Below are 25,300 nucleotides of genomic sequence, written 5' to 3' on the forward strand. Positions count from 1 at the left end.
ACCGAGAGGGGCAGGGAGCAGACGTCCCATGGCGACAACTCGCTGTGGATGAGAGGGGGCTGCTCAGAGCCTGCAGCAACCCAGACAAACCCGGCGGGGTTGACTTAAGTCCTGGAGGAAAAGACCTGCATGGGAAGAGGCTTAATGGGCAAGGGCAGAGAGCGCTTAAATATTTAAGAATGCTCTTTGCCGCCTTGAATTCTAATTAAGATAATTAAGTATTCTAGCTGACATTCTAATAAAGCTTTTTGAATTCAAAAAGCCGTTCTCATTTTCTTTTGTAAGCTCGTCGTAGCGAGAGGTTCAGGTACACCCACCTCAAAGCACCAACAGCATCCTCTAGGTCTAATCCAGCTCCTAGTTGGTAGAGAAACAAAGCAGCTAATGACCCAAAAAACACTGCCTCAAGCCAAAAAATAAGTCCGAAAGGTTAGACTAAAGTCAACACAAAATGATCGGATAAAAAATACTTGAGAAATTCTGTTCAGCAGAACAAAGTGTAGATACAAAGACATGTTAGGAATTAAATATTGCAAAACGTGGGAGACACCTTACCTCTTGCCGGGCTGACAAGCATTTATTATTTTTTCCCAGAAAAGGCAAAAAAGCAAAAGAGGGGATTTATCCATAAGAGTTCCCATCATTAACACACAGAGTTCAAAATAAAAGGGCTGCAGGTTTTTCTTATAACCAACACTAGAAAAGAAGTGTCAGGCAGAAGATGCAGGCTGGGAAGGTTTTATAAAGTGTCTCAACTATGGGCTAATGGTAAAACTGAGCATCTGTTAAATGCCAAGGATATAAGGATAGGATTCTTCCTTCCCTCCATAAGCAATTTGGACCTTGGCTCCTCAAATTCTGTGAAGAATAGCAGGTGCTAAGTCACTTGAAAAGTTGGACACAAGCTCTCTGACCTGCTTCAGTCATTTAAAATAATTAGACCCAACTCCCTCACAGGAGTACCGTCATGAAGAGTGCTCCTTCAGTGCTGCATAAACGTTGAGTGTTTGCTTTATGGCTGGAAACAATTCCAACCCCACGGCAATTGACTGCTACTGTATTGCTTAAAGAAGAAAAGAATTGCAAGACAGAAGTTCAGGCAGTTCACCTTCCTTATTCTGAGTATAAAAAATTAAAAATTAAAAATTACTTATAGACACCCAATGACCTCCACAGCTTGTGGCTTAGGCTTGTAGATGGAAACACACTCTTCGGTTTACCTCAGGAGACATCGACTGAGGTGGCCAACTCGTCAACTAAGATTTTGCTGAAACCCCCCCCCCCAGCAAACGATGCGCGCAACGATGAATCCTTCTGCATGTGGCACTCAGACGACAGTGTACCGAAGGTAATGTAAAAATTAAGCAAGTCCATTCCAACTACCTTGTTCGCAGCTGACAAGTCTTTTCAAAGGTATAGCAAACTCTCCATCTTCGGATGGGTAGTTAAGTAATTTTCCTTTATTAATCCATTCTGATGATAATTAGAAGTCGTGGGAGTTTGGCTTCCCTCCTACAAGCCCCATTAGTCCAGCTGGAAAGGAAATCTGAGATCTCAGCTTAGGGTCATTCTAAATATCAGAACATGATTCACTTCTAAAAGGGGAGGTAGACAAGGGAGTCTCTGCTTAGAGTTAATAATAAAGTAATTATCAGGGTTGCACAAAATGTTATTCTGGAACTTGAAGGCCCCTGTAAGAAACCACTTAAATCAACAGGGAAAAACACCACCTGACCAGCGCTATTGAGTATAACAAGAGGGTTACAATAGAAGTGATCTGCTTATGTGTCCAAAATCAGAAGTTTTGAAAGCATTTCAAAGCCTTTCAGACATAACATTTACAATGATAAATGTGTGCACAGTGTGACACCCCACCCATTCCCTGAAATCATGCGTTTTTATAATGGCATTTAAAGAGCAAAACTATTTTCTTCTTTGCCCAAAGTTTTGCCATCAGAACTTTTCTCTGCGGGGAGGAGATAGAGCTGCACAACTTCCAGCAGGTCGAGATGCTTAAGCCAAGGAGGATTTATGATCTTCCCCTCTCCGTTAGCGTTTGGCATCATTTGGACAGAGCAGGGAGGATTGGGAGAGGAAGACGTTGTGAAAATTGAGTAAGTCCTTGAGCTTTGTCACAAAGCAAATAAACAAACAACCACCAGCACCCAGGAGGAGCCATGAATACTCGAGGAGACAAGGGGGTTATTTTTTCCGCCATGAGAATAGGTGTGCTCAACAGAAATTGAGCACATCAGTAAAACGGGCGCTGCAGGCAGGACGCGCACTGCCAACCGAGCTGCACAACTGCCCGGCAAAGAGGACACCTGAGGTTAACACTACGTTTTTTACACTTTACATAACAAAATTACAATTTACAGCATCAAAAAGGCGGAGGTATAACTCTGCACAATGGACGAACTCCAGCAGCTATAAATGACTTTCTATAGCTGTGAGCATACTAATTCTATGGTTAGGAGAGACTATTCTTTCTTTACCCACTATATGTGATTAAATATTTACAAGGAGCGCTCACTCAGCCACCCAATAAAGGCTGGCATGCTCCTTCGTGCTGGCCAGCATAAAGCTCTCAAACCCTGGGCATAACCTCCCACTCAAGCAAGGTATCGCCAAGGGAAACTCGGCAAGTCACTTATGATCCCAGTCTTTCCAACTGACTGGATAATAATATAAGCACCTATATCACTTGTCATGATATAGGTACATTTCACGATACAGGTGCTGCACACTGCAAAGCACAGCACAACCACCAGATGGGCCTTTCTAAAGTATTTGTGATTGGCTTTTATACTCATTAGTGCCATTTTCTGTTTTATAGTCTCCAAATCACATACTTCATCCCTTTTCAGTGATTTCAGACGATCAGAGGGCTGGAGCACCTCTCCTATGAAAACAGACTGAGAGAGTTGGGGTTGTTCAGCCTGGAGAAGGCTCCACGGAGACCTTATAGCGGCCTTCCAGTATCTGAAGGGGGCCTACAGGTAAGCTGGAGAGGGACTTTTTACAATGGCATGTAGTGATAGGACGAGGGGGAATGGCTTCAAACTGAAAGAGGGGAGATTTAGAGTAGATATCAGGAAGAAATTTTTCACTCTGAGGGTGGTGAGGCATTGGCACAGGTTGCCCAGAGAAGTTGTGGAAGCTCCATCCCTGGAGGTGCTCAAGGCCAGGCTGGATGGGGCTTTCAGCAACCTGGGCTGGTGGGAGGTGTCCCTGCCCATGGCAGGGGGTTGGAACTAGATGATCTTTAAGGTCCCTTCCAACCTAAACCATTCTATGATTTCTCCAAAGCAAAGTGACAGCACTGCAACTTAAAGACAGAGTTTGAGATGGATTGGAGAATGCAATGAATGGATACGGAGCACATAGTCCATGACAAGGTAACATAAGAATTGGAAAGAAAACTCATTCACTGGAGTAGCAAACAGGTGGATATATCTACTGGAACTGAAATAACTGCAAAGGAAATAATCTGACACAGTAAAACCTGGGGAACAGAAGGGGACAGAGCTGTGAAGGATACCAGACACAAAGTTTGAACAAATGAAGGATGCCAGATGCCCAGAGCATTAGCTGACATCAAATAAAGATCTTCTAACACAGTTGCTTTCTTTAGAGAGCGAAAGGTTGATTAGCGAGTTGCCTCTAAGGAAGACTGAGGCCAAGAGGACTGTTTTAAAACCACTTTAAAAAAAATACAGTGGCACCCAGTTTGTTCTAGGTTACCTTTATGGAGCATATGTCCAGTAATTTGAAACCTGTTGACTTGCAGAATGGATCCACCTCCTCCTTTTCTGAAGATAAGGGTTCTCCATAATGCACTTCAGCCAGGGTGTTGCTTGACTTTCAGAGGATGAAAGCTCAGGGGTTACTAGAAACAGGCTTTATACAGAACTCGGACTCCATTCCCAAACATTAAGGCAGCTAAGCACCACCAACTTTGAAAATCCAGCCCTTTTGCTTTTAAGCTTTGTGAGTTTTAGTATTAACACACACTACTGCTGGATTCAAGTAGTCTTCAGCCAGTAAAGCTTTTCCACTTACCCGTAATGCAAACCCCCAGTTTTGATAGCTGGGTGCCAACTTGCCTGGAAATGCCACCCAACCTACCTGATGGTAGTACTGCAGATCACTTCCTACCTTTGGTGTCACTCCCAGTGACGCACAGCCCACTCCGTCAACTGAGTTATCTTTGGGGAAAAAGTCTGGGAACATGTAAGCTTAAAAGAAGGCACAGATCAGACAAAATCATCTAACAGAGCTCTTTGTTACCAAAACCAAAAAAAGAACTGTTTTTACCTAAAGGACAATACAGCAAATTTTAGAAGATAGTGTGGAACTTGCAAACGCAATGCTCAGGGTGGATGGTTTGAACCAGAAATCAGCTCTAGGCCTCCTAAGTAAGGACAGGAGCGTCCTCGTCCAAAGCGCAGGCTTCGATCCTCTGCCTCGTCTCATCCCGAGCAGAAAATCTGACAAAAGCAATGTGCTATCAGGAAACGAGGGGGTATTTACCTAACCAAATCAAGCATGTTGTAGCTACAGCTGACCTACTGCCAGCCCGAGCTGGCACGTTGCTGTGGCACGATACAGCATTTTGCAAAAAATGCTTGATTGGCCCTGCATGTAATACGGCTTTTGTTGCTTGATGCCGAGCAGGAGCAACCTATGACTTTGGATTGCAGAGACTGCACAAGTGCCTCTACACTACAGCGTCCTTCACCAATCGTGAAATTAAATTGCTTTCTGTCAGGAAAAAAAAACAAAACCCAACCTTTCCAGAGAACTTCTGACCAACTATAATATTGAGAACATAAATGATTTTTTCTTTTTTTTTTTTTTTTTTTTTTTTTTTTTAATTTGCACATTGTCTGAAGAGAAGAAAAGCTGAAGAGGCAAACAGTAACCTCTGATATTAACTGCTTTATCATGTTCCCAGTGAACAGCAGAAACAGCAGCAAAAAGGCATCACAAAACCTCTCAAAAACATGAGTTGGCACATTATCAGAGTACATAAGGAGACAGAAGAATCAAGCACAGCTCACCTTGACAAGGCTGACAATAAAATCATCAGTAAAATAAACATACTGAAAAAAAAAAAAGCCAGAACAAGATACGTTCATTTTCAGATTACTCAGAACACGTGTGGTTTTGGGTTTACCAGAAACACCATTGATTTCCTACTAACATAGTAACTCCATAAGCACAAAGAAAGGCAGCCGGTGCTAGCAGAGAGAATCAAATCACTCAGGAGAGGGACCTACACGTTCCCTGTTGCAGCAAGAAGTCCTCTTGGCACAAAGAAGCCAGAAGCGATGTCTTTCCCTGGCTCACCACGTTTGGCGATCACTTAAAGGCTGTCCTGAAACAACTGCAATTGTATTTCCAATTTCAATTGCTGGTCTAGTCATCTCCTTGTGGCAACTCTGATGTTAAAAGCATTTGGATGATCTTAATATTCCCCAAAAGAAAAAAAAAAAAAAAAAAAAATCCACACAACAAACCTGCAGCAAAATATGCAGCAGCTTTATGCCATCTAAAGAGGAGCCTAAACGGTACTTGGTTAAGCAACTGTTAAACTGTAACTATGCTACATTTACAGAGCTTTGCAAAAACGCAGTACTTAAAGGACTACAAAAAAAGATTATATTTTCCTCTCACTAAAGTATTGAAAGCAGAATGTACTCTGCTGGAAATGAAACGGTGGGCGTTTGATGGCATATTTTAAATAGTATTCCTCTTTGTGCATGCAGTGTAATGCCACCCAAGGGGGAGATTAAAAAAAAAAAAGTCTGTAATTTGCAAGTCCATTTCAAAGTCATATTGAGGATGATGTGAAATTCAGGATAGGATTCTTGAGAGAAATCTCCCTGGAAAATGTGTACATACCTCAGGGAAGCTTTGGATTTGCTTCCCCTCACTGGAAGGCTGTTCTGTCTTTTGACATTTCAATGTTGTTTACTCTTTGCATCTAATTTTGGAATTCTTGAGTGGTTTATTACAAAGGTGTATGTTTGACTAACAAGAAGATATTTCTCTTCTGCAATCTCCAAGACTTTTAAAAATCCCTTACTATTAGTCTTGAAACTTTTATTGGTAGTGAGGATATTGCAGTTACTTTCACAATAAGGGATTCATCCTGTTGTCAGGTGTTACGAAGGTAACAGACATTTACCTGTGTGAAGGACCCTCCTTCACGGCCCTGGGAAAAACTGATCAGACCAATGTGGGCAATCCTTTCTCAAAAAATTACAGACAATATCATGTTTTAAGGCTTTAGGTAGTCATCAGCAGGGATTAGGAGGGAATACTCTCCTTAACAGACTTCTGGCTAAATGGGTGTTCTTTTTCTTCTGTGTCACCTTCCCTGAAACGTTACAGATAGGTCACAATAGGATCTGGGGGGAGGAAAAGGGTAAGACCATCTTCCTGAGGTCGGATTCGCTTCCTTAGATGCACGAGTGAGCAGATGCCTAGATTCAAACTCATCACCGAATCTGATGTCAAAAGAATCTTCTCCTGGGTAAGATAAGGAAGGAGTAGGGATGGCTTCTGTCTTCACTTGTAGTGCATAACATGGCTTAAGTATAGAGATAAGCAATTTGATCATCAATTGCATTCCACTCATCAAAAGGGTTAGGAGTGACAGTGACACTGTGATCCTTCCTGTCTTTTTTCCAAAGAAAAATTTTTTTTCCAGAACAATTTGTTCTGCAGAAGTCTGAAACATTTCAGACCAACACTGAAGTCTTTAGATTTATTCTAGCATGGCATCAGGGTGAAAAGGAAAGCAACCACAGAAGACCACAGCACACAACTGGAGTGATTTGCTTTTCCTCTTAAATTCTATTTAGTTTAATTTCACTTAACTTTTGCTATACAGAAGTTAGACATCAATCCTTACTTAGTCTTCTGTGTGTTCTCCATTAGTGGAGAGAGTGTGGCATTAATCACGCTCCAAAACCCTACCTTGAACTTGTCTCACTAAACCACGGGAGAGCCACGACAACTAACCTGGACAAAACCCCAGTGGTTCATACAGCTCAGGGCAGGCAAATTTTGGAAAACTATGAAACCACGGGAAGAAAAGGTCTCAAGTATTTTATGTTGATACTTACTGCTTGACTGTTTTCAGATCAAAGAAAACAGCGACAGAAAAGCTCTTATGAGGATATCTAATCCATTAGGCTGAGATGATTCCCTCTACCAGCCAGGCACTGGCACAGCTGTGTCCCACTTCACTCTGCATTGAGGGGCTTTCTGTTACCAGTACGAAGGACAGATTTGAATCTGGCAGTACCTTTAGTCTGGTTTCTCCAGTTGAATGAAGATAAAAGTGTACTCTGCACTACAAACAGATTACACAAGGCTTTTAAAAACAAAACAAAAAACCAACCCAAACTCTATACCATCCTCTAACCATGTGACAGACACGCAGCAGCCACAGTCAGACTATTATTTTGCACTTTGATCAATGCAACTTTGCAAGTCTCTCATGCCAATAGTTCTCTTTTGAAATGGTATTGGGTGAGATTATTACAACAAAACCAGAAAATTATGATCACAGTTTATACTCCTAGCTTTCGCAAATGATAGGTTAAGGTTTAGCAGTGTGGAAAACCATAATCAATTATCTTGCTGCTTCTATAATAATGCAAAAGCACTATAGAGATTGTATCCATATTGCTTAGTCTAAAAATAAACAACTACAAATTAAATAGGACATACATCAAATATATAAACACAGACATGATTCACTTACGAAAATCAAGTATTTGTGCTGAGAAGAGCAAAAGTCCAGTTTTGAGCTAATCAGATAATTAAAAATAAAGACAAAACAACATAAGCTTAATTATTATTATTTTAACATGTTAAAAATACAGTCACATCAAAATAGGATACACAGTTATAAAACTGTTGCAGATGACATAAGAAAATAGTGTGTATATATTTTATATATAAAAATCTACAGTATTTACTAATGCTGATACATATTTTAGAGCCTTGTGTTGCTTGCACAAATAAATTGTACAGCTTTGTTATGAATTACAGAACCATCGTTAAACACCGAGATTATTACACTTAGCCACAATATTATATACATACATTTCTAAGCCGCTGTAAGCAATCAGAACTAAGGTAAGCCCAAGTCATATTTATCTTCACAATTTTAGTTTAGAGTTTCAGTGTAGTGCTTTGCTACTGTTACTTCGCTGCAGTTTGCAATTTTTTAAAATATAAAATTGCCCAGTTCATTAAAAATTACATCAGACACATTATATACACACAAAAAAAAGTTTTTGAAATATACTAAGTAAATGTTACTTCCATTTGTAAAAATTGTTTTACTTCTGTACCTTAAAACTTACAGAGCCAACCTGCAGCAATTATAGGCACTAAAGCTCATTCTTTTAATGAAAAAAAAAATAATCCATTTCTATGTTAACAAATTTTATAAAACAAAAGATAACAGGACAACTTTCCAAACCATCCAAAACTGGTGTTGATACCACTGTTCGGTACTTAAGTATTAGAAACATCTCTCTGTTAAGCACTCCAAGGACCTCTTCTGGCGAAATCCTTATCCGCCTCAACTCCCACAGGTTTCAGTGAGAGGTCAGCGCAGTCAGCACGCACCATCCGGCACCCAGCAGCTCGCAGGACTGTAGCCTACGTGTGCCACTTAACCTGCTCTTTTTTTTTTTCCACCCCCAATTCACAGTCAAGGAAAGGAAAACACGAAGTAGAAAAGGCTGCAAACACTAATTAAAAATACTTATGTTACCAGGAGCCTAAGCTTCCAATTAACAGTCAGGATCATTTTAGTGTAAAACACCACACAGTCTCTCAGCAGCCTGACGGCACAGCAGCACATGCCCAATCACAGACATGACCCTACCAGCTCTTTGGGGTAAAAAAGGGTGAAACAAAATGGAATAGACACGACAAAGCTTAAGAGAAGGGACACCGCATACTCACACAGCTCAGGGAATGTCAAGCCTCAACCAAATCTCAGACTGCTGCGTGTACTTCATGAGAGCGTTGAGGAGCTGCTCATTCTCTGATACCGGTGAGATTTGGCCCTGCAACCAGTTTGGTTAGTTTGACAGCACAGCATGGCAAAAAGAGAAGAGTGCAGCACCATTTCTGTATCTGGCATTACTCTCACTGTGCTCCAATATTTTGCATATAGGATGACATTCTGAAGGTAGATTTGGGTGAGAAGGTAAAAATTCTTCACTTTCGATGCACCTGAAAAACTAAACACTGCCCTGAATTTTAAGCACCATTTCTTAGCCAGATTCGAGAGACATTTTTGGCTTTCTGCTTTTGCCTGCCTGCTCCTTCTTGCTGAGGAAAATGACAAACAGTAGTCAAAGGAGAGGAAATTAACTCTCACATAAGATTAAATTAATAATCCCAAAGCATCTCTCCTGCCCAGAACAGATACCGGGATGCTGAGGCAGCTGTATAAAAACGACAGAAATTCCCATTCAAAATGAATGACTTCTCAAATAAATTACAAAGAAAAATTAATATGAAATAAAAGTATTTCACAAGCTTTGCCCAAAGTTAAATGCGTTTACATTTAAACTCTTTAGCTGTTTTCCATATGCATTTGTGTATTGTAAGTGCACACTCACACATGCGCGCGCACACACATCTCTATACAGTGCATTAACCATGTCAGTCAAAATAAAATTTGTAAATGTGTTACAGGTTTTAGGCAGAAAGATTGTAACACAAGTTATTTAAATGTAAGAAGCAATGACAGTATTAACCACATTGTATATATGATCTTATTGCTATGTCTATGTGCATCAGATCACTTTCAATAGCTTCAACGCAAGTCTAAGAACTCAACTAGCCTTCAATGAAAGCTTGAAACATCTTTGAAATAGTGTTGTTATTTTTGAGACTCATGTGAGCTGTCTGCGTTTCACAGAAGAACTGACGTGGACTGCTACGAACACGGTAATGTTTAACTGCTTTTGGTTCTTGCCATTTTACTAAGTACAGAGAGATTCTCAGAGAAGCACGGATTCATGCATAGACAATCCATCATTTCTATTTCGATAGTGCTGGCCTTGAGCTGACGGGTTTGAATATTGGTATTGTGGTGAACCATGCTCTTCAAAGGCTGGTGAAGTCCTGTATCTTATTGGACTATCCACAGAAACAGCAGGAAGACCATGGTCTTGAAAAGGTGTTGACTGAAAATGCTGATATTTCTGGAAACTGTCCAAGTGGCCTTTGTTAACGTCTTGGCTCCAGGGCTGCCTGTAGGGTTCATGTCTGTAAATATATGCAGCATCTGGCCACTTTCTATCTTCTGGTAAATAATCCACTGGAGGGATTATGAATTTGACACCTGTGGGGGACCTCAAGTTGCTGGTATAAGCGTCAACAGGGGCTACTTCTATCTGACCAGGGGTTGGAGAAAGAGGATTTTGGCGACTGGCAGGATAGGAATTCATTTGTAGTTTATCCGGAGAATAATCTACTGAAACAAAAGAACCATATGGCCTACCAGAAGGGCTGGTTCGATTCCCATGATAATGCAGAGGTACAGAACTTGTATTGCCTATACTGGAAACATGCTTTGGAGAATTTCCATGGTAAGTAGGTGGATTACTATAACATGGCAGTGGCTGTTTTACATTCAGTCCATGAGGTGGTCCATCAGATTGTGATGAATATTTTGGAGATCTGGGTTGTGAAGTGAAGGCGTAATTATTGGATATTTTTACCGGAGTTGGTATTTTTTCATTTTGCTTTCTTGGACTATTAGAGTATGTTACATGCCTAGGGCTCTGTGGATGAGCTCTCTCAAGCATCTCTTCAACAAGATTCTCATTCTCATTATCAACTTCTGGAACATTGTCGTACTGAGATGCATTAGACCCTCGCTTACCTTCATCAGCATCCAAAACCCTCATCTTTTGCTTCACGTTCAAAGGCTGCATTTCTCCAGGACTTGGTGGTGGGCCTGAAACCGAATGGTTTATTGGCCTTCCTGTCACCTCTGCAGGAAGTTTCATTGTCTTTTCAATTATTTTGATATCAGATGGTTTATTCCACTTAGGTATAAATTCCCTTCTTGTATTTGAAGTAGCATTAGAATTTTGATTAGCAGCTGCATTATTATACTGTCTCGAGTTGTCTTGCTCTGTTGGCTGAGGCTTTCTTCTGGTATCTACCTCGTTCTTAGATATACTACTTTGTGTGTCTATTGGTCGAGTCTTCTGCTGTTTTAAGGAAGGTTTCTTTTCCAGTGAATTAATTCTTTTTCGGCTATTTGGTGAACTTTCTGGTTCTTCTCCTGGGGATGGTCTCCTCTCTGTCCTTCTTGTTTGTGTACCAGTGCTGTTCTGTCCATTAAGCATTGGAGTGGAGTTAAGTATAGCAGGCTGAGGTACTGATGGAATCTGCCCCAATGGCTTCTTTGGAAATTCATCTTCTTTACCTAAAACAGGAACAGTAAAAACATAAATTCACCTTTGTACAGCAGTCGCCTTTTGATCTGTTGGTCATGCAAGCAAAAATAGCTATGAACGCTACTACCTGGAATCCTCTGTGGGTCACCATTCTGCTAAACACCTCAAAGCTTTTTCTGTATACTGACATCAAACAAAGATTTTGTTAGGCTCTCATCTCCACCACTCTAGTCTTCCTTTATACAGATGATGCAATCTTGCCAAGCTTTTGCTCATTCATCACAATGCTGCAGAAAAACATCTTCCTAGATGACATCTGGGTTACAGTACCTGCTCTGTACATACCCCTCCTCACACTGTCCCTGTCACATTAAGTAAACTACTTTCTCTACTTTAAAAACCCTTTCCAATATCCTCCTCCCAATCTGTTGTATTCCATTCATTCATCTTTTACTGTTCACCTCTGGCAAGCTATACCATCATCTCTTCACCAGCTTCCTACCAGACATCTTTGAACTTTCTCTCACTTCTTTTTTTGGGTGAAGCTCCTCATTAACATCTGCACAGTTAAGTCCTTGCTCCCCCTCAACCCCTGCCTAGAAATTTCATCCTCGGTATTAAAAAGCTACAGTATAACTAAAAGGCTCTACACAGAATCATATTTTTTTCAGTTCAGATTATTATCAGTCATAGAACAATTGAAGTAGCTAATACTGTCACGAGCTACATCATGATTTCAACTGAGCGTCCAATGAACGAGTTTTGCCAAACACAAGGACATCGTTTACAGAACTAGGATATGAATGGAAAGTTCTCCCAGACTGGAGCTCAACACATTGCAACAGCCAGTGGTAAACATCAGTTATGTGGGGACCCAGAACAATCCACATTGTCACTATAGAAAGAATAAAGAAGTGTTTCATTGCCTGATGCTGCTTACAGAACAATTTACATTGAATTTTCCACTGCAGTCTTTCTCCTTAGCAGTCAATGCCCTTCATATTCTCAGTCTGTTATCACAGACTCTTGCAGATAACTTATTTAATTGTGTAATACATTACTTTCCCATTATAAGCAGAAAAGGTCACATACTTCTTATTAATGTATTCATCTAAATTTAATTTTTTTGATGTTCAGTATTTTCCCAAAAATAAAAACTTTTAAAGTCAGCATAGCCAAACAAATCCTACTCACTTTGTATCTATATATTAAGCAAAAGCTCTGTTGTAAGGAAAAAAAAAGAAATGGCTACCCTTGCTTAAATGTTATGCAAAATAAATTATATAAAATGATTGTTGGTAAAATAATTGTGTTTAATCCCTGCTTTTTCCTAAGACAAGAACTGTAGAATCATTCTTCTTCATCAAAGATCATAAAGTTCGCACCTCACTCTTTCTAGCTATTTGTAATTAAAATTCCTTATACATGTCTATATGGGTTTACAGGAGCAAATACACACAAATGCCTCTACCCCTGACACAAGTGCTGTGGTTAGAAGTGAGCTATGTTCATTTTTACAGCCAATAGTACGAGTTCAATCTTTGATGACTGGTTCATGATAGAGATACACAGAGGAAAGCCAGCAGCCAAGGTCAGTATTATTTATTATAACAGCATAACAAACTACCATCACAGATCAGTTGCTATATAAACTAAACAAAAACTTACAGTTTGTGCCAGCTAGGACAGAGCAGGAGGACAGCAGAGAAGAATACAATGACACCATGTGTCATGAGAAGGTAACTAAATAAAAAGTACTTAACAAAAACAGCCTGGTTTTGCCAAACAATTAAACTAGCCTTTTCCCGGTTTTCAAAGTCTTCATATGAGGCCAAAGATCATATGGAAACTTACCCTTTCCAGTAGAAATACACAACCTCAAAGACATCAGTTTACATATAAACACAGCCTACCTGGGCTTTCTGTAGAAAAACATCTACTCTTTTGTTTCTCCTCTGCTCAATTATGATCATACAATTATTTAGACACACAAACCTGTGCTCTCAATGGTCTTACATTGAAGGCACTCTGTCCACCTGCTACACTTTGGCAAAGGAAGATACTCGTGCCGAGCCTTCTCTCCAGTTGCTTGCCCCAAATAGGAGATTGCAGATGTTAAATCATCTTACAGGATTATATACTGTGCACGCTATACTCTGTGATGAAGAACACCTACATAAATGATTACAAGACAGCACAGCAGGTTACTTGGTGGGGTAGGGCTCCAATGAGCGGCTACTGGAATTACAAGCCTCACAGTTTATTCCCTCTCACTGCAGGGCACACCAATTCACAAATCAGGCTAAAATCTGGAGCATAGATTTGCAGATTGGCATTCCCCAGCAGCGCACCATTCAAAGAACAGATGAGGGGACGGGAATGAGTCGCATGGATGCTGTAAATGGATGATCTAACAGCTCTGCGATATACTGTCTGTTGCACCAGCCTCTTCAAAACTGTTCTTTATTCTTTATGAACAGGAGTTCACTTTCTGAACTCGATTCAGTTTGGCAAAAGGCATTTGTACCATCTAATTCCACTTGCATTCTCAAACAGTGTCAGGCAAAGCTGAAGATCTTGTCTTTTAAATAAAAGTGAATTTTGTCCACTTTGTCTCCTTGACATCTGTAAATTATTGAATTTCTGTCCTTGTATGCAATAAATGTTTCATAAAAATGATTTGTTTTTTCCATGCTTGAAATTCAGCTATTCAAGCTATATAAAAAAACCTGAAAAAAAGCCCCTCTAGTAGCTGCAATGCTTCCTTCGTTTGTACACAGATGTTTAAAGCATGAACTGATTTCCTTTCTTCCAGCTTTTACTCTTCAAGAAATCCATACAGAGCAATACAAGATCCTTTGAAATAGACTTGGTTGTACAATAAAGGTGGGGTTTGTGTGAGTTTTTGGTTTTTAATTTCACACGGTTAAGGTTTCTTAATTACCATTAAGCTCTAATAAACCCCAAGTGAGAATACTGCAGACATTTTTTTTGAATTCTATCTAGGCTGCTTTGAAGACTACTTTCTGTCATCTTTCCTTCACATTTCAGAGTAAAAGAACACGCTACAACCAGGTATATGTGGGCTGCACTGTCTAGATTGATGAGTGCTATAACATGAATTACAGCTGTAAAATGAGTATCAGAGGTCTTACTGGGTCTGTTGTGAAACTGTTAAAACTTGACATTAATTCACGTACTGAGTAACAAGCAAAGCATTCCAAGACAATAGTTCATTTAGAGGAAAACCTCCACATCCTAACAGCATGATACCACGTTTATATGCTGTAATGCTGGAGTTTAGTGCTTTCAGGGAAAACAAAAATATGGAACAATGAGTATGTGTGGAAGGAGAGTCAGTGGGGAAAAGAAGAAACACAGCTTTAAATCTGAGCCACAGGGCTTCCACAGAACTTGGTTTAACTTGACCTCAAACAGAAACAACTGACACAGCTTGTTTAATCAACCACATCTGCATGTGAAACTTTAAGAAATCGCTAAAGGTACTCAATTCAGTAATCGAAGCTCCGAAGCACAGGCCATGTTCTGGTTCAAATATGTTTGAGCTCCCATCACCTCCTGCCATAAAAAGCACTAGAAGGAAAGGGTTGTACAAAGCCTATGATGCTGCAGCACAAAGACATCCTGCAAACCAGCCACCTTCTAAATGAAAACCAATTTGTTTTAAACTGCAAAATAGATATTTAATTCTAACTTAAGTATACATATCATACGTACATATATGTACATACACACACACAGAGCTGTCACTTAGAGTGGAACTACCAAGTGCTCTAAAAACAAATAAAACCTCCTCAAGTTCAAAAAAAGTCCACAAAATTAAACAAGCACAGGATAATCAAATCTATCACCATGCACATTAATACAATGAGACATTCCTCAAATGCACAAAACAGCATGCCAACTATGTCCGTGAATGCTTTAAGCAGTCCACTGTCAGCAAGTATAGCAAGAAAAGCACCATGCTGCATGCTGGCAAGAAAGAAAGAAAAAAGGTAATAAAAGTAAAAAGCTGAGGAAAAGAAACCACGATGCAAAGGCAAACAAAAGAAACCAAGTCACAACAAAGATCTCTACCATTAAGAGGTACATAAATAGCTCACCAGAGAAGCATGCAAAAGCACCAATTCTTCTTACAAGCCGCATATCTTTTATCTACCAATTTTCCACTCCAAATCTGCCTAAAGCCTCACACGCAGCTCTCGACCATCATCTCTCCTACTTCAGCTAAACTCACTGTTCAAAATCCTCAGATCTGAGCATGCAGAAATTTAATTTGGATGTTTTCAAGGACATTCAATTGGACATCTGTTTGTGCTGCTGATCCAAAGTCTGAGTTAATTCACTTTCTGGACATACCTGTCTGACTGAGGAACGGGGAAACTTTTTAATTCTACAAGAAATATTTCTGGGACAAGCACTTTTCTACACAATCTATCATGCTTACACACAACGTTTAAAAGCATTTTAAAACTAGAAGTTAAGGCAAAACTGTCCAGTTCAGCTGTGATTGTTTTGGCAGAGACCTCTACAATCATCGAACGTGCCTTTGTCTTCCAAAGTGAACCGGGCAATCAGATTTTTCCCAGCTTGCCAGTATTTGCATGAGATTCAGAACTGGTTAACTCTCATCCTTCTCTCCCCCTCTTCCTCCAACAGAACAGGTTCCTAGACGGAGTTTAATTACTGACTTTTCCCAAAGACAAACATAATAGCTTATATCAGAATTAACAGAGCTGGGACTATAGAAAGGAGGTGATCTAGTTGGCTTGTACGCAGTATAGCATAAAATAAGCAAACAACAAAGAAAACAGGGTGAAAAATGGGTGAGGAAGCAGAGAAATGGAAGTAGAGGGAGACAATTTAAGCAAAACAAGCACAATCAGGTGCATGTTTGCTGCTGGTAAACATATTACCTGACATGAAAAGGAGCAAAGCAAATACGAGCAGATCTGACTGTTCCCAAAAAGATAAGAAATTCAAGTCATATTAAAGAAAGTCTGCTGACTTCTTCCTGCTCTAACAAGTCTTGGTCACCACCCAGTGGAAGTCGATCTCAACTACAAGACTTTTACAGATAATTGCTTCAGGAGGCACTAACAGCCTCATGCATTGAATAGCAGACATATAATTGGAGTAAAGTGCTTTAAGTGCTCTCTCTGGTGACTAACAGTCTAGTCCTTAATTTCAGCACCAGAATACATGCACTTTGACTGTTCTAACACAATGTTCAGGGATGGTAATGGTCATAAAAACAACTCTTAAAATGACATATTGATATTTTGTGTTTATTTTCCATCAGTGACGTCCCATCTTACTTCTTCAGTTTACAAGTCCAAGAGAATTTTGAAGAAATTTAAGTGCCTGCACTAGAAGCTCAAGCTGCTGTCTGAAAGTCAACCTCTGCTCCTTCTCCTTTATATGCCATCGTCGGCAAAGGAGTTACTAAAGTGAAATCTTGCCTGACAATTTGAAGGTAGAACAAAACAGACTGTTTGCCTTTTTGCTGCTATGTCTCTTTTGTAGTACTGACAGTGAGGAAAACTTACTTTATAAACATCTGCATGTAGATAAACAATAGAAATATTAACAAATTTGGTTGTCAATCAGAAAGATACAGGTGGCCAGATGTATGTCTGTAAGCTGCCTTTGCAAAAAAAATTTCGAAAATTAACCACTTTGCTTTACATCCCTAATGCTACATTTCTTCCAGAAAATATACTTTCTTGAAAAGTCAGTTTAAAATAGGAATATGAACAGGGACCAACATAACTACTTGTATCCTATTTTTAAAAAGCATGCAAGTTTTAAACAGTAAAGATTTTTAAATGATGCAAACCAATGTCTAAAACTGCTGAAAATTATATACTAATATAATTAGTATAATTTCACACATTAATTTCCTTCATAATATTGCAAAGTAGTTGCATCACACAACAAACAAGGCAGAAAAATTAGTTTAGTTGATTAAAATATGAAGTGCATTGTATGAAATAGCTACTTGTGTATTCTTCAAGCACAAGTGAAAAATCCAAAATTCCTCTGAAACAAAACACAACCAAAAGAGAGACACCATCAGAAACAGGAAAGTCAAGCTGACTTACGTATTTCTACTGTTTTGGTTGACAAAAGGAGCATTAACAGCAGAGAACAGACATTATTTAATAGATTATCAACCTAGTATATACTTCTGCACTGTCACTGATGAGTATTTAAAGTAGACAGATATTTGAATAAAAGTTATTGATAATAAATTTAATAAAATATACCTTTAAAGCTAAATAGCAGATATACATTTAAAAATTTATGGCAAATGCACGATTCAAACTTTGCTAGTTTTCCCTGAATACAGAAAAGGCTGGGAGAGCTAGAACTGAGTCAGAGTTTAAAGCTGGTGTTATGCACAAATATAGTTAAGATGATCACAATGACAAGGGCAGACTCCAAATTTGCAAATACTGCTCTAAAATTAAGGTACAAGACCTTTATCTCTCATTTAAGGCCTTCTCAGCTGCTGTAAGGTCTATCAAACTTTTGGTCATAAAAAAGTCCAACCCAGGATCCCTCTGCCATCCCTTCTCAGGACACCTTCTAACAAAACGCAGGTGAGGACTTGTCTCAAGAACAGAGCTGAGAGCCTTCAGCCTTGCCAGCAGGCCTGACTCACTTGTTCATGAAGCACTAGATTAAAAACTGTTTTTCAGCCAGATATTTTTAAGTAGAATATGAAACTTTCACTGGTTTTTGTTTATTAAAGTCAGACACTATACAACATATATGTATTGATATATAAATATTGTTTATTAAGCATTGTATTATTTATGTAAGAAATTCTGTCCATATCTTGTGAGCATTTAAAGAATTTTGCTGCTGTTTTAAATAACAGCCAAGGAAAGTATCTGCGTCAAGAAATTTTGGCAATCAATGGTGTATACTATGCTTTAGAGAGATTGTCCGCTCTGCGTCAGGTCTGGCTCCTTGAGAAGATGTAAACAGGAGTCACACAGATTTAGATGAGTTTGCCGTTCAAGAACCTGCCCGTGGTGGGGACACCCTTCATAATGTTCCAGGCAATCCAGAAAATACCAATTGCCTGTTCTACGAAATTTGCTTGAGGGTATGCCAGAGGAGAAGTACCTTAAAGGACAGTTTCTACCGTATAGCTGTCACAGCCTGCCTCTCTGGGGGCTTGATAACCAAGTGGTTTGCCAATAAGAACTGCGCTTATCCATACAGTTCATTGTCTCCATAGAGTCGCTGGAACAGGGATGCCTACCTTGGGTTTTGGGAACAGCACTTAAGTTGCAAGCCATCTTCTGAGGTTGTAGTTGCTAAGTACAGGCTACCCTATACTGGCCAGCAGTTACACTGGAAACTACCACAAAGAGGAATGAAAATCCACAGCCTGCTTTATGCAAAATAGCCTTAGTATTGGCAAAGCATTTCGCTGACATCCAAAATTAGCATGATCTCCTTAATGTCCATGTTCTGGCTGAGCATTTTAAGGATTTTATCAGTGAGAAAGTGTTAAACGAAGTCCCTTCCTTCCTCTCTGCTCTGAAGGGAACAAGGAGCTCCTTAATTCAGTGGGAGAAGGCATGGAAGAAGCAAGCCAGAGAAAGCTACATCAGACATAAGCAGACATCCACTTTAAAGTAATGCAAAAGTTATTACCTCTTTTAATATCCTACTGCAGCTTTCCCTACTAGGGCAGGAAAATCTATACAGCCTAACAAAGGATGCCAGATGGAAAATTCCACTGAGCTTAATTAGCCCGCTGCTATTCCTGGATCACTGATACTGATGCAACTGTAAGATGGAGATGTTTTTTCTTTTTCCTAACACGCATTTTTATGTTAGTTCTTAAAGGTGTAATTGTTGCTCAATTAAAAAAAAAAAGTGCAAGATAGGAAGTAGTGCTTTGATTTCAGCTGAGAAAACAAAAATAAACACTATTTTCTCAGGCTACACTGGATACTTAAATGAACACTTATTTTTTGTGCATATTACTGCATGACATATAATGGTTTCATGAGTTTTACATGAAATTAGAAGATAGTAAAAAGAGACTGAAGGCAGTAAAGATAGTAGAGTCAGACACATGAGTAAAGATGAATGTCTGGAGAATGTTGAGAACCTGTAGGAAAATATTATTGCCTGAAGACAGTGATTAGTAAAACCAAAATGAACATCAGAGCAGGAAAAGGGAAAAAAAAAAATATCAAAGGCTTGTGAAATTCATGAGAAGAACAAATGAGGCAGCCTCACTCAACTACAGATAACAGCAGACAAATCAGCTAGATTCCCCAGGATTAGGATGAAGGCATTTTATATTTACTTTGCAAAAGGTTAAGTAATGTTCCCATTTACCCCTGGCAAAAATATACCACACAGAGAGGCTTTCCCAGGCTACTTTGAAATTAAAACGAAAAAAGCTCAATTCCTCATCTAGCACCACAATGTACTTCATTTCGGCTTGCCTTTCCTATTTTAATATTAAACCTCATGTTGGGGAGGAGAGGGGGGCACGTTATGGTCATTGATGTTGCTTTAGCTATCCAAAAGAGAGAACCAATATGGCTCAAAACAATTACCACCCTGTCATGTAGTCATATCAGAAGTTACACTTAAGTGTACAAAGTATGAAACCAAACAACTTGCATTCCATTGTCAAACTGTCTCAGCACATTCGTTACCCTTTGTTGTTGGTCTCCACAAGAAGACTCCTTGTGTTTCACACTTTCTGTTACCACATTGCAAGGTGGATGGCTCTTATGTCACCTAAAGCCCCCTTTAATTTTCTGTGAAAATCCAGAGTATTCTCAAACAAAATTTCACTTGAAGGCATTTTACATTCTCCCAAAAGAAAAGCCTTAAACCACAAATAAGTTAGGAACAGACTTTCTGCCTTCATTTTTTTTCCATCAAGAAAATTTCCAGTAAATTCTGTATTTTCTGCAGAAACTCTCAAACACAACTTACATGCATATGATTTTCTAGGCTAGAAGACACATTAACTCCATCACATAACAAACTGCAAAATCTTTCCCCACTCTTCAGCTACCACAGTTTGAAGTGGAAACTTAGAAACTTCTCACTGCTGAAATTTACTTTACCACATCCATGAAAAATCTACCCATCTACAAACAATTGAAGTTTTTTGCGATGACGGCCTCACCATTCAAATACAACCATGGAGAACTCTATTTAAATTTTAACAGAAAACACTCCCATGATGTATCTTTCTTTAACGTGATGAAGTGGAACTGATGCTAAAAGACAAAGTTGCTCATTGACATATTCGCTCCCATCTATTCACCATGCCCAAGCGTCAGCTGCGACAAGTTGTCTGACAAAGCACACAGCTGAAGAGTAGTGCCGAAAAGAGTAACTTGCTCTGAAGTCAAGAGTGAAACCTAGCTTGTGGAAAAAGGATGGAGAGAAGGCAGGACAGGGCAGCTGTGATTAGAAAGGGGAAGAAGCAACGCACGCAGTAACATGGAGAAGAACTGCAGACTCACAGAACAGTCTGTAGATGAGAAGGACCAAGAAGACTGAGCAGAGGAGACAAGAGCAGGAACTAGACTTACACCTATTGCGGGTGGGAAAAAGTGTGCTGGAGAGATGTTACAGAAAGTCAGAAAGAAGGCAAAACACAGGAATAGGGAGCAAGAGAAACTGGAAACTCTGTCAAGAAGCCAAGAGTAGTCCCAAAACAGCCCAATAGTGCACGCAATAAATAAAGTCTACAGAAACTGAAAAGTCAAGTTCGTTAATGAAAGAGCTTCAGGAACGAATTATCACAACCATTATACACAGGCAATCTTTATTCTGACACTTCTTAACTTACTTAGCTAACCATAGCAAATTCTAAGGTAATTTCTGCCACATTTATAAAATTTTAAATCATATATACTTTCTCACATACTATTTTACAATTAGCAAGGATAAAGAAAAAGGACAAGAAAAATTCTAATCAAAGATTGTGAAGGTAGGGATAGAAAAGATAATAGAATCTTAATACAGGAAGAAGAGATCCTATACACATTTCCTAAGTAGCACTCCGAGAAACAACCATCTCCACTCTGCAACCAAAAAGCACAAACACAAAGGCTGAGAAGAAATTAAGAAAATAATTCAGTTCAAGACCCAGAAGGTCTATCACCTGCCAACAATTAAAAATCTTGATTTGACTAACAGAAGAATTTATTTGACCTGAAGTTTGTTCCATAGCTAATCGAGCTATAAAACAGTCTGGATTCTCAGACAAGGCTATTGCTTCAAATAATTTGAAACCTCGGTATTTAATCTTCTATCTTAAAGATTTCGTAAATGCAAGTTAATAAAATTATCAGAACATGGGATGTTTTGAAGTGCTTTGCTATTAGCTTGCAACCAGTACACATAATACACACACAACAGAGCAAACTCATGAAGTCAAGGGTGTTGTTTTTAAGCTGCAAAATATTGTGGAGAAAAAAAACCCAACTATGTAGTGAAGAAGACAAATATTTGCGTAATTTTTAACAGCACGGATTAACACTTTAAAAATGGACAAAGTGTGAATAGCTCCAAATATCTGAATCTGCATGTGTACAAGTTTCTTACCAGCCGCCGGTAAATCCAGCTTTGCTCGTTTCAATTCTGATATAGAATTTTGGAGCTGGTCTATTACAAAGTCATCTTCATAGAAGAAATCCTTGGCTAAAGACTCCTGCAGAAATTCCACAAGCTCTTCCATTTGTAATTTCATCAGGTGTTCTATAGAAGAAGAAAATATTATACGTAAAAATATCTTGATAATGTACATTAAACTTGGAAAATGTACTTAAGACATTAGATACTTTTGTTTTCAAAGTAGAATGAAATCCCCTTATTAATTAAGCAGGAAACAAAACTCTGCACTAGAAGTCCATCAAATGCATTAAAAATTCACTTGTAAATCAGCATGGAAATCCTTTTTACTTGTCATTCTCTACTCTGGAGAATGTTTTCTAAGAAGGGGCATATTCAGAAAACTAACTACAAGTCACCCTCTTTCAGCCTTCTTATGTCCAACAGCTTCAGATCCTTATTTTTCAGCCCATATCCTCAACTTACAAAACACGGCTATAGATCTGTACAACATACACCATCTCTCTTATTAAGAGCTTTGAAAAGTAGTAAAATATTTTAAAACTTGATATTCCAATGAAATGATGATGGGAGTTCACACATCTGAACCATTGCTTCAGGCTCTCTGAAAATTCAGGTAATTTTTGCTACTTCTATCACATTCAGGTCATATTTTGAAAGCTGTTCTACAGTTATTAGATTATTTTTCCTTCTGTTTGACACAGCAGTAAGGCCATGTATCCCACACAAACCTGTCTGGCTTGCAAAGCTGTAACTGCATACCTATGTAGCTTCTTTAAGCGTATGTATGCCATCAAAAGTTCCAGAATGTACAAATTTCTATAAAGAAACCATAAAAAATGGTTTTGCACTGTAATAAAAACGCTATTGGCATGTATTCCACAATGGCATTTTGACTGGATAGCGATACAGTCAATGTTTTTAAGGGTAGACAAGAGACTGGAAAACAAATCAGAATCCATCTTCTGCCACCTTCTCTGCCAGTCCCCTAATCTCTTCTACCTTGCCATAAGGTATTCTCGTGTTTTGATCGTGGAGGAAGTTGCTATGTACTTGCTAAGCAACCAAAACTGCACTTGGACCTTTTCCTCAGGTCTTTCCATAAAAAGTGTAGTGAATAAAAAAAAAATTTCAAGTAGATGTCCATTTGCAAATAAAGAAGATAAACCAAAATGCTAAGCGTAACGACTTGCCTCTAAAACGTTTTGCTTCCTTAAGTACAATAATTAAACAAGTAACCTTTTTCATCTTTCAAAGCAGTTTATGAACAAACCAATAAATACACCCCAGTGAGGCAGTACCACCACAGTTCAAGAAGGGTAAACCAGCAAGCAAATTAAGACATCAATTCTGCAGGCTCCATGCAGACCTCTGTATTTACATGGAGTCAAACGGCTTCACTAAGAAAGCCAAAATCCCAGAGTAAGGCTGTACCAAACTTCAGCTACAAGGTATCATCCTGAGAAATGCTCAAGTCTATTTAGGTGCTAACATCCATCTTAAAAAGCTTTTTGGATCCTTTGGTACTTAAGGTGCTAAATCCCTTTGGGGAACCAGGCATAGATGCTTTGGACAATTTTTCTGTTCAAAATCTCAAATTTTACTTTACCTGATGGCAAGAGATGGAAGAGAAGGCCATACAGGCAGACTACAGCAATTCTGAATTTTAATTACATTCTTGTCCTTATACCATTGTTTGTCCAGACATACACCGGTGATTCCTCATTGCCGAGTTGTTTGTCAATAGAGGTTCAGGTATTTAGTGGCACACTCTGAATTCTTTGTGCACTTTTTTGATTAATTTAAATCCGGTAGGGGCTAATGAGCAATTTCCAAACTGTGGAACTACAACATTTTTTCCCCTTTGTTTAATCAGCAATTCAGCTCACCTCATGTCACCTCATACTTAAATACCTTTCTTACTGTAATAAATATTTTTCTTTGGCCATCACACACATTAATAAAGCAAAGATTTTGATCTGTTTGTGCATAAGGAAAGAAAAATACCTGTCAGAAATAGCATAAGGCAAATGGGAAACTAAGATTTCCACACAAGGTCAAGCTACACGAAATAAGAACAAAACCAGCTGAATCTCCATTGAGCATTCAAATGTTTGAAAGATTTCTTACTTCTGTGTAGTTTCAGAATTGTGTAAGACATAGCAGTGAGAATCCGCTCTCCTTCAAGTATGTAGATATCCCATATCCTGAGGCTTAATGTAAAGGGAGTCTGCAATGACAGAGTCAGGCAACATTGTGAAACTGTCCCAAGTCACAATTAAAAACAGAAACAGAAAATGGAAAACATACTCACACGATCAAGGAAACACTGGAAAAACCACTTTGTTGTGTAAAAGCTAGTGGACATATCCTGGGAGTCCTGTAAAAAACACAGAAGGTTAAAAATACTCACAAAAATCAACTCCATGCACTTGCACTGTCCATGAAAAAACATTTTCACCTTGAGGCCAATGTACCAATATGCACCATAAAGAATTAATTTAACTACATGAAATACTGTTGCTTCAATCCAACAAATACAATTTCTGTCTTTCATGGTTTTTCTTCATCAACTTCACCACCTGCAGAAACATGCATTCAGAGATGCAGAGGGTATTAACACATCTTATTCTTGGGACAGAGGTAGCAGAGGATTAAGTCCTCCCTCAAGAAAATAAATTGATATTCTGGAGCAACCAAAGTTCAGGCACTGGGTCCATTTAGTCTTTCATTCCTCTATAGCAAGGCTGCCAATTCTTACTAAAGGGTGAAAATATTTTGTGACAAGAATACATATATACCAGAAACCGGCCTAAACCAATCAAGTTCTTTAAACACAGGACCCCAAACCCACACTTAGACCAATAAGCAATTTCATTCCTTAATTAAGGGGCCTAATTTCCCCTAGAGCATAAATGGTCCATCTGGCATGCCACCCCATTCAAAGATGGCTAAAGCTTCTTTGCAGTTTCATGGAGCTCTTCAAAGTTCTTCGCACAGTTAGAGGAAAAGCCGAGTAAAAGCTGAACAGTTTAGAAATTCTGAATTTTAACTTTGGGATAACATCATATCCTATGCTTGCCACATTCAGCTTTTCCAAAAATTTCAAGCATACAAACACTGAATAAGCAATGGACCAAATCCCTCTGATTTATCTACAGGCTTTACCTTCATCTTTCAGCGAGTTA

At 39.0% G+C, this 25,300-nt stretch overlaps 1 protein-coding gene across 1 annotated transcript in view; it reads right to left on the reverse strand.

The window, feature by feature from the left end:
• Positions 1-9,485: 9,485 nt before the first annotated feature.
• USP6NL (USP6 N-terminal like) overlaps positions 9,486-25,300 on the reverse strand; it is a 126,768-nt gene continuing 110,953 nt past the window's right edge. Inside the window, exons 12-15 of the mRNA XM_082498341.1 lie at positions 24,427-24,492; positions 24,243-24,342; positions 22,086-22,238; positions 9,486-11,485 (exon numbers count right to left, since the gene is read on the reverse strand). Of these exons, the coding sequence (XP_082354467.1) occupies positions 10,047-11,485; positions 22,086-22,238; positions 24,243-24,342; positions 24,427-24,492 (1,758 nt within the window). The 3' untranslated portion in view covers positions 9,486-10,046. The remainder of the gene's footprint in view (positions 11,486-22,085; positions 22,239-24,242; positions 24,343-24,426; positions 24,493-25,300) is intronic.

Source organism: Vanellus vanellus (assembly GCF_965231255.1).
Source record: "Vanellus vanellus genome assembly, chromosome: 1".
Taxonomy (NCBI): domain Eukaryota; kingdom Metazoa; phylum Chordata; class Aves; order Charadriiformes; family Charadriidae; genus Vanellus; species Vanellus vanellus.